Below are 10,153 nucleotides of genomic sequence, written 5' to 3' on the forward strand. Positions count from 1 at the left end.
ATCATCATATCTGGTTAATTTCTTAACTTTTTATTCATTTAAATATATGCTTTAAAATATACTTCATAGAACTGGTAAACAATTTTAGTTAGGATTTATAAAAGTCTTTTTTTAAAATAAAGCTCTGATTTGCAGAACTCAGTGTGTGTTTCAGTTTTTCTTACATTAATGTGTCTTAAGTTTACAGTTTTAGGCACAATTTCTTATTTTGTCACAATTCAGTTAATTTTATGTCTTAATCTTTAAATGTTGGACTTTTTAAATATGAGGAACATTATTTTTTTCTTCCTCTAATTATTATTTTTTTTGCTTATTGGTGGGATTTTCCTGTAAATTCAAACTGCTGCAGCTGAGATTTGAGCCGCGCTGCCTGCAGGAAAACTGCCTTTGTCCTCATTTTTTCCTTTTATTTTCTGTACTTGGAGAAGAAGTTAAGGTTTATTGGTTTATTTTAGGGTGTTTGATCCAGGGGTCAGAGGTCACGTTAATGATCCCATGAAGACCCCAAAAGAGAAGATAAAACAAAAACATCTTCCGCTTTTATTCCCCTTTCAGCGCAGAGAGAGAGAGAGAGAGAGTGATTCCTGCCACAAGATGCTCTAATAAGTGTGTGCATGAATAAATAAAACACACACACACAGAGCTATCGGCTCTACAGCAGAGCGGGTGTCTTGATTCCTAGACAGAAACACTCATGAACTTTTAATGGGATCCTTCTCTAAAACGATAGGATTCCTCCTCCAAGTGCCACCTTTTTCTGTTGAGTGTGTGTGTGTGGGTGTGAATCGGGGTCATCCACCAGCCCAGGGGTGCGATCTTGGTTCACCACAGGGAGGGGGAAGTGAGTGGTCCCAAGACCCTGAAAACCCCCAGGCTTGAAATCAAAACCAGTGGTTTTAGACTCGGAGTGAAACATTCCAGAGGATCGACTGTCGGCGACGCCGACACTCTTCTTCGTTTCTCTTTCAAATTAAAAAAATCTGATCACATGTTCAGTAAATCTGTCTCTCCTCAGTAACATTCAGCCTGCAGGAATTATTCAAGGAGAAAATGGCCCCTTTTTTCACATTTCTTATATTAATTAGTTTAAAGAAATGGTTTTAATCCCCCTGAAAAGCTGGAATGAGTTTTAATTCAGCTGCTGAAAACATAAAAGGTCCTAAAAATTTGTGGTTTTTTTAAAAAAAGGAGCCTAAATGTTCAGAGTAATAATCCAACATGAATAATCGAATATCTTTAAAAGTTTATTTCCAGTTTCAGTTTGTAAGATGTTAGAAATGTTTTATTTCACCTTCTTTGTAGGGCCGATCGTGATGTTTTCTATCTTTTAAGTCAAACAGTTTTGACTTAAAATAACACCTTTTTTCTATAGGTTTTCCCTTTTTTTAATTTTCTGTTTTTTATTTTAATTTCCAGGGGGTCTTCTTTCATCTGGACTTATCTCTGGTGTTTGCTGAGATGAGTTCCCTCCGTTAATTGTATTTATTTAGTTATTTTCAATAAGGGACAGTGTATTGATCAAGAGTTAAACAAGTTAAATATAAAAGTAGTTGAGTCATTTAAAATTTAATCTGCACCAGAAGTCTGTTTGCCTAAAACGAGGCATCTAGAGTGTAAATATAAACATTAGGTGCAGACTAATAGCACTTTTACTTTAAGAAAATAATCTTTTTGCAGCAGAAAAAACACACCCTGTTGACTCAGTATCACAACTAAAGGCTGTTTATGTTGCGTTCAGGTGGAAAATAATCTGTACGGCTGACTCGTTAGCAGATATTCCAGATATTCTGAGATTTTATTCTCCCCTGAAGGCAGGAAATCTGCTCCGATTTGAACTGAACACCGACTCCACGGTGACGACTTTAAAAATGTGATGTGAATAAATCCCCTGTCGTTGTATTTAAGGCAGGTTTTTGTGAGGTTTTGATTCTCTCTGCCGGTGATATGTAGAGGTAACTGTGGAGAAGATCTAGACACGAGGAAAAAGTCCTAATTATGCTTTAATTAGTTGCTTTTTGCAGGTTAGTTTATTTACTAAAACACTCCAGAGTCCCGTGGGGTTTGGATTTTAGCTCCAGTGAATCCGGCTTTAATTATCTCCACACGTCTGAAAACACAGTGGTTCCCAAACAGGACCTCACGGTGAGTCGCAAAACATCAAATATGGGTCCTGAAATGATCTCCAGAAGGCAAATGGAATTAAAAAAATAGTTTCTAAAGCCATATTTTCACTGTATTTTAAAAAGAAACAGTCATAAATAGAAGAAAAGCATGAGTTCAGTCTGTTTGTGTTGTCATTATCTTCTTATTTATTCATTATTTATTCAATATTAGCAACATTTGGAGTCCCGAGTGTTAAACTTGTTCTTACAAAGCTTTATATAAAGTCCTCACAGAAATGTCATCAAATCTGTTTGAAATGATTCTCAAACGTGTATTTTCTCCATTTGATGCGATTAATTTATATTAATTAAAATAATCTCACTATAGTAGCTGTTAAAATATATTTTTTAATATTTTCCCCTTTGAAGGGTTTTTTATCCCAGTCTTCACATTTTTTCTTCCTTTATTTCTTAAGTTTAAAAAAAAAAACTTTTTTTAAACATATCTTTATCCAACTTGAGTCTTTTTTTTGCCATTTTACACATAGACCAATAAAAAACTGATATATTTGTCTGGGTTTTTTTTTGTGTGTAATCTTGAGTTTAAGCCAAAGTTTTGTGGGTTTTAACAACAATAATGTTGCTGTGAGCTTTAAACCAGTGCTCGGATTTTTAAAATCTGTTTTTTTTGTAATTTTCAGACAAATAAAAAAGAACCAGAAACCAGAAAAGAAACTTGTAAGGTTGTTAGATGAGATATAAATCCTGAAACCGGATCCTCCCCTGTCCCAGACTCTGCTTTAGAAATTTTTAGATATAATAAAGAAATAAATCTCTACATGATCCTGTTCTTCAAATGGCTTAGTCTGAAACATATTACACAAAACAAAGTGTTTAAAAAATAGCTTTAGACTAAATCTCAGTCTGACAAAAGAACGTTTCATTTCTTCCGATAACTTCATCTTTCAAACAGTTTTAAACCTTCCAGCTGATTGTTTCATCCTGTTTTCATCCATTGTTCTGCATTGTGTGATTTTTTGGGGGGAGACTGAATAAAAAATGAAAGCGTAGAGCAGCTGTTCCATATTTATTACATGGAAGGCACTTAGAGGCTGAGGAAACCTGTCGGCCGCTGCAGCTGCAAAGCACCAAATGTTTGTGGTTTTTGCTTTTGCTTTATTTATTTATTCATTTATTTATTTGTTCTCTGCTGAGCGGGATTTACCTCTGAATTATGGAACAGTCCCCTTTCTCTCCTTAAGTAAAAAATAACATCTGTCCGGCAAATGGAGAGCTTAGTGTTTCTCTATAATTAATGGTAAAAGCCTCCAGAGCCGCACATGAAATATACATCCTCCCTGCACCCCCCCCCCCCCCCCCCCCCCCCTGCAGAACAAAGGGAGGGAGAGGAGGGGACCGGGGGTCAGTGAGGGGAGAGGAAGAGGTCTGACAGCACACACGAAGAAGACGTCTTTAAGTCTGACTTCCTTCAACATGGAGCTTCAGTGACTTCTCTGGATCTAAAAGCTGAAAAAGGAGGAAGAAGCTGATCTACTGATTTATAGTTCTGGACATCATTTTACCTTTTTAACATTTAAATTGGATCAAACAACCTTACAGGTTTTCCTTCATCTGTTAAACCATCGAAACAGATAGATAGATAGATAGATAGATAGATAGATAGATAGATAGATAGATAGATAGATAGATAGATAGATAGATAGATAGATAGATAGATAGATAGATAGATAGATAGATAGATAGATAGATAGATAGATAGATAGATAGATAGATAGATAGATAGATAGATAGATAACAAAAAACAGCGAACAACAGTAAATATATTTATATTTATTTAGCAGAGGTTTTTGTCTCAGGTGGGACTTAAAAGTGTTTCATGTTTGATTGATTATAGTTGCTTCCTGTGATGCTGCTTTCTCATCAGACATGTACACACACACCTACACACACACACACACACAGTTATCGTCGTCATCCTCATCATCAGACCCAGACTCAGTGAACTGCTCCCAGCTGCTTTGTTTATTGATTGGAGAACTTGAACGAATGATCGTGGAGAGTAAACATACAAGCACTCAGACTGTCATCAGGGAAACACACGTCTCATTAAATTTACAGCCAGCATGGACACACACACACACACACACGTGAGGGTTTACACACACGAGAGTATCTGAGCCGTAGGTTTCTCCTGAGAGCTGCAGCAGATTACTCCTGAAATGACCAACAGAAACCAGTATTTTTAACCCTCAGAGATGTTAAAGATGGAGACATGTGGAGGAGCTACAACACAAAGTAGGTCTACAGCGACCTCTACAGGTCGCAGAGGGTCACATCAACAAGAAAACAATTTAATCACCTCTTAGTCTTTTACTTTTGATTTTAATACTTGGATGGACCAATTAATACTTTATTTACCACAGAGGGAAATGAATTGTACAACTGTATATAAATACAAAATGTATCAATTGTATAATGAAAGTAATCAAACTGACACAAATTTAAAAAAAAAAAAAAAAAATCGTGAATAAATTCACAAAATTTATCATTGTATCCATTATATTTTTTATTACATTTATTACCAACAACCTAAATGTTTAAAACTCTTTTAAGGAAGAACTTCTTGTGGTTTTTTAACATAAAATCACAACTCGCTGGTCGCTGTCTCGTCCCGGAACTGAATAACGTACACCGCCCGTTCCCGGTCGGAACACTATAGATGTGGGACGGGAGCGATGGAAAGATGTCGGCGGCGTTGGTACAGTTGTCATGTTTGTACCGGGGCATGCTCGCGGTCAGAACCACCGGTATCAGGACGCTGATCCCCGGGCAAGTCCCGGTGCAGTTCCGAGCCTTCTCGGTTCGGAAGGACCCGGATTTGGAGGAGAACCCGTTCTACAGGAAGTACCAGGACAAGATCCATAAGCTGCGCAGGTCAGCGGGCTAACTGAGCTAGCAGCGTCCGAATCTCCGTTACAGCTTCGCTTATTCTAGAAATAGTCCGTTTTTTTTTACAAAACAAACTAAATCTGAGCTGCTTCTGAAGATGTTATGTTAAGTGTGACTATTAGGTTATAAATTCGGCTTGAATTAAACTACTCTAAAAATAATTGTTACGTTAATTTTAAACTTTAACACAGTTTTTCTCTGAAGATTGCCCCTCTTGTCTCATATAAAACGCGTAGTAATTTCAAAGCAAGCGGTTTCAAAATTTTAAGTTTAAAGATTGAATATTATGCCGAATTTATTTTAAGACTTCAGACTTTAAGTCTTGTGTTAAATTATTTTAGTAAAAAATCAGTCTATACAACACAAAATAATGGTCATCAGATAACGTATTATTTACGTAGATATGTATTTTTTTTTTTTCAATACAAACGTGTCAACTATTGTACTAATGATGTTTATGATAAGAATATACAGATAAATCAATAATAATAGCTTCCAGTGTAGGAAATGTAGGTTTAAATATGTACAAATAACCAAAACAAAAGTCCTAAATGTTGTTCTCACTACATGAAGATGTTTAGCAGGAACTGATTTTTATCACCACTGTTTTCAGTTCCAAACCGCAGGAGTACACGGGGCGACTGGAGACGCGGCATGAGGCCAAGAAGGAGGTCCTGGGCTCCTCGAAGCAGGAGGAGTTCGTCCGGCTCGTGGAACAGGAGGTGGAGTGTCAGCCGGGTCCGCCGCAGAACCCAGCACAAAACATTAAAGTGGTTCTGGAAACTGTTAAATACCACAGAACCTGAAGCTACTATTTAATTTTTCTGGTTTAAAAACAACAATAAAGGAGTATTTTTTGCTTTGGTGCCACTTTTTTGCTCATGTTTGTTACGTATTTAGCTCAGTGGTTTGACGCCGGACCTGACTTCTCTTGTTTCCAGTTTGAGAAACGAGACAAGATGGCCGCTGCTGCTGATGGAGAGTCTGGTGGTTTCACCAAGAACAAGGTTAGCTGAGCGGGGGAGGCATTCACATGGTGATCACTCTGTTTCTGCAGAGATAATCACTAATGCTAAAAAAAAAAGCAGAAACAAACTTTAATTTGGAGTCTCTGCTTTGTGTATAATTTACCACCAAGGTCATAATTGTCCTTCCTTCATCTCTCGTGTGTTCAGACACGTCCTCAGGGTGAATTTGTTTTATTTTTGTGTTTTTTCTAATGTTAAGAAGTGTGAAGAACTAACTTCATGTTGTCTTCTTTCAGACTCTGGGTTCCATCCTCAACCTGGAGATGATCAAGGACAAGACGGGCGAGGAGATCGCAGAGGTGAGTCTGGAGTTTCGACACAAAATGGCTGCTGCTGTAAACTTACTGAGTGTGAACTCAAACCAAGAGCTTCTGAAGCTTCTGGGTTTTTTTTTTTGCTAGATAGATGCAGCTCATAATTGTAGTCACTGTAATGTAATGAGTGTTGTCTTGATTTAGGAGGTCCTGTCAGGAAATAATAATCTGTAGGATTAGCTGATTCTGATAAAAGCGTTTCTCTGCTGCACATTAATCCTGTCACCTGTTAATGACACAGTGACGTTCGGCTTCTCTGGCCAGTTTTAAAGTGATGCTTTAAATCAGGGGAGTCAGACTCTGGACCTCGATGCTTCAGTGTCCTGGAAGTTTTAGGTTTTTCTGCTCCAACGCCCCTGATTCAAACAATTTAATCACCTCCTCACCAGATCATCAGGTTCTCCAGAAGCACGTCCACTAATCAGGCGTTTTAAAACAAGAATGTGTCTAAAACAAGCAGGAGAGCGGAGCTTGACTTATGTGGTCTAAATAAAAGAACGTTTTAAAAGATGAACTCTTTGTCATGACAGACCGGAAATGGGGAGTGAAAGACTCCTGATTTAAAATATTTAAACCTTAATCTGAGCTTTTAAAAGAACTTTAAAAGGTGTCCTCTTGGATGTGAATATCCTCAAATTAAATCCAGAAGACTCGGCTTTTAGCTTCTGTTTCACTTCAGCTGCTTTAAACAGCTAAAATACTAACACACATTCAGAATTTCTTTTTAAACTTTTAAAGTTGAGCTCTATCTGTGTTTTAAGGTTCACTTCCTGACTGTTTTGTATCTCAGTAAGACCTGTCCACTTTTTTCTGGCCTCAGGTGCTAATTCAGCTGTGAACTGGTGCAGAATAAATAAAGTGTATTTTAATGTGTGTTTTCACTCTTATTTCCAGCTTTGGATGAAATATTACTCATCGAAAGACACAATCAGCGCCGTCATCCCGGTGAGTTGATCTCTTGAATCTTTTTATTTACAGACATTTATTGTCTCTGTTCCAGTTCGTGTTTGTCAAACTTTTAGTGAGAAAGTGTCTTAAATCTGTCCCTCTTTTGTTCCGTCATGATTGTCACCCATCAGTTTATTAAAGAGTGCAGAAAAGAAAGGCTTGTTTATATTTATTTTTGTCCTCTAGCTTCGCCCACACGAAGCTTCTTGTTGATCTGTTGCTTGTCGTGTTTGCAGTCGCACATCTTCGAGGTGATTCTCAGCCGATCCGAGTCCTGCCCCATGGTGAGATCGCTGAAACCGTGACGTCTGGAAGGTTCTGCTGCCTCAGAGCCGCCTGGTAAATGTTTTGTGTGTTTTCTCCTCAGTTTCTGTACGCTCTGCCTCAGAAGGAGGGCTACGAGTTCTTCGTGGGTCAGTGGTCCGGACACGAGCTGCACTTCACCTCCCTGATAAACGTCCAGGTGAGCCTCGCACCTCCTTCCCTCTCCTTCTCTGTACCACCCTCTGCCTGTGGAGGATTCCTGAGAAAATGTTCAAACTGGTGGACTTTTTACAGACTTTGAAGATGAGAAACATTCTGAAGCTTTGAATGAATCAAATTAATATTGCTAACAGTGATTAATATGAATGAATCGTTTGACGGAGCAGGAAAACATGATTAGACTTATTTAGCATTTTCAAACTGTTCGTTTATTAATATATATAGTTTGGTTTTGGCTTCTTTTTTTTACCCCCAAGCCTGAATGAGGTTTAGTTTTGTTAGGTTTTATGTTTCCCTGTCAAAGAAACAATTGTATTTTGAACATCAGATTGTAAAAAAGATGGAAAGTTTTTCCTTTATTTTGGGACTTTCTGTGATTTGAGGACATTTGAGGAAGTGATAACAAAGGCGAGCTCTTAAGTCTTTTTATTCTACCTAACCACGTATTTGAAGCAAATAATTTCAGGCTAAATGTGTCTCTTGGCTGCAGCTGTCAGTTTTTCAAATCTGAGTGTTTGTTGGCGTAAATCACACCCTGTTTTTGTACGCACAGCTTACAGGACTGTATTCTTGGCCGTGCAGCTGCCCCGACATTTATTCACTTTAGAAATGATGACAGGCGGGTTTGGACCAGTTTTCATGCTTTAGAATCTTTGAGACACCAAGCCACAGTGATCGGTACATCTGCACCACGTAGAGCGTTTCTTCAGCCTGCAGAGGTGTCTCTTTATCTGATCCAGTCATGAATGTCTCCTGTTTGCGCTCAGACGCTGGGAGAGAACGCTCCGAGTCAGCTGATCCTGTACCACTACCCAGAGCTGAAGCAGGAGAAGGGCGTGGTGCTCCTGACAGCCGAGATGGACCCCAAGTTCATCGTAAGTCACAGCCGAACGAGTGCATCCCACCCGAACCCCCCAAAACAAAAAGATTTTACAAACGTCCGTCCCTCGTTTTCAGACTGTCCACCAGGCTCAGTGTTTGGCCAATCAGGTGCAGCTGTTCTACGGCGCGCAGAGGCAGGAGACGTACCGATTGGTGGAGACGTTTAACCACCACCCTGCGGACTTCAAACACATGTCGGTGATAGCCGAGCTGGAGCAGAGCGGCCTGGGCTCTGCGGGCGCCCCGGCGGGCTCCAGAGACGGACAGGAGCTGATTTAAAAGCTAAGAGAAGCTGCTTTCAGTGAGGGAACGTCCTCCATGTTTGGGAGAACCAACTGATGGAACCACAGACGGATTCTCATGAACTCTGAGTGAAATAATCTGGAGGAAAAAACGAAAACGTTTCTGGTTTGTTTCAGACTGGATCAGAGGGACTCTTAGCCCAGAAAGCTTAGCCACATTTATAACACTGACTAAATTACATTCAGTTTGAAGCTGAGCTGCAGCAGAACCAGAAACCATCCAACCACTGATTCGTTCTTCTGTGTCGTTTCTAAAGGTTTCCTATAAACATGATGAGTTTAGTAACAGAAAAACATCTGGAGGAGGGTTCAGTTTCAGGCAGTAATTAAAAACTTTAACAGGATCTGCTCAGTTAAATTTAAACCTTTTATGGTTCCATTTTAAAACCTGCAAGAGTTACAAAAAAAAACAGTTTGAGGAACAAAAAAAAAAATCTGTAAATAAATTCCTTCAGACAGGAATGCTGCATGATGGGAATTGTAGTTTTTTTTTTACGGCGTTAAAACTTGTGTATTTTAGATCCTAAAATAGAAAATCTGGACTTTAAGGCCTAAATCAGATTATTAAATTACATTTAAGAGCTTGCAGGAACCACGAGTGTTGTGTAATAATAATCGTTTTCCAAGAAGTAAATAAATTTGTGTCATGAAGAACAGAGAAGATATTTTATTCTGTTTTATTGTACATTATAAACGCAGTGCAAATCCCCAAAGAAAACTGTCAGGGATGGTCAAATATACAAACAATTTAGTGTTTTTTTATCCCAACACCTGTACAGAAAACCAACCTTTTTGTCTCGCAGAAATCAAACATTATTATGGAGCAAAAATAAGTTTTGTTGCTAATTAGACATTGTTTCTGCAGTTCCTGTTTTTCTTTATAAAGTAAACTGACTTTTTGTACCGACAGAGCAACAAAACACATTGTGGAAATTAATGCTGACAGTTTTTATAAAACACTTTAAAAAATACAAAAAAAGTTAAAAAACAAAAACAACTGGACTTCTATTCTGTAGCTGAAGACGTTTCGCTTCTCATCCGAGGAGCTTTCTCAATTCAGAAATAGAGAGTGTGGAGTTGAGCTTTTAAAGCTGAGATGTGATGTAAGCTGGATTGCTAGCAAA

At 38.4% G+C, this 10,153-nt stretch overlaps 1 protein-coding gene across 1 annotated transcript; it reads left to right on the top strand.

Moving 5' to 3' along the window:
* The first annotated feature begins 4,824 nt into the window (after positions 1-4,824).
* On the top strand, positions 4,825-9,979 carry atpaf1 (ATP synthase mitochondrial F1 complex assembly factor 1). Its single transcript, XM_017434289.3, has 9 exons — positions 4,825-5,057; positions 5,686-5,794; positions 6,014-6,079; positions 6,337-6,399; positions 7,309-7,359; positions 7,599-7,646; positions 7,730-7,825; positions 8,613-8,720; positions 8,803-9,979. Exons 1-9 carry the CDS (start codon positions 4,843-4,845, stop codon positions 9,004-9,006), a joined length of 960 nt encoding a protein of 319 aa, XP_017289778.1. The 5' UTR covers positions 4,825-4,842; the 3' UTR covers positions 9,007-9,979.
* The last annotated feature ends 174 nt before the right edge of the window (positions 9,980-10,153 follow it).

This window comes from Kryptolebias marmoratus, linkage group LG18 (assembly GCF_001649575.2).
Source record: "Kryptolebias marmoratus isolate JLee-2015 linkage group LG18, ASM164957v2, whole genome shotgun sequence".
Taxonomy (NCBI): Eukaryota; Metazoa; Chordata; class Actinopteri; order Cyprinodontiformes; family Rivulidae; genus Kryptolebias; species Kryptolebias marmoratus.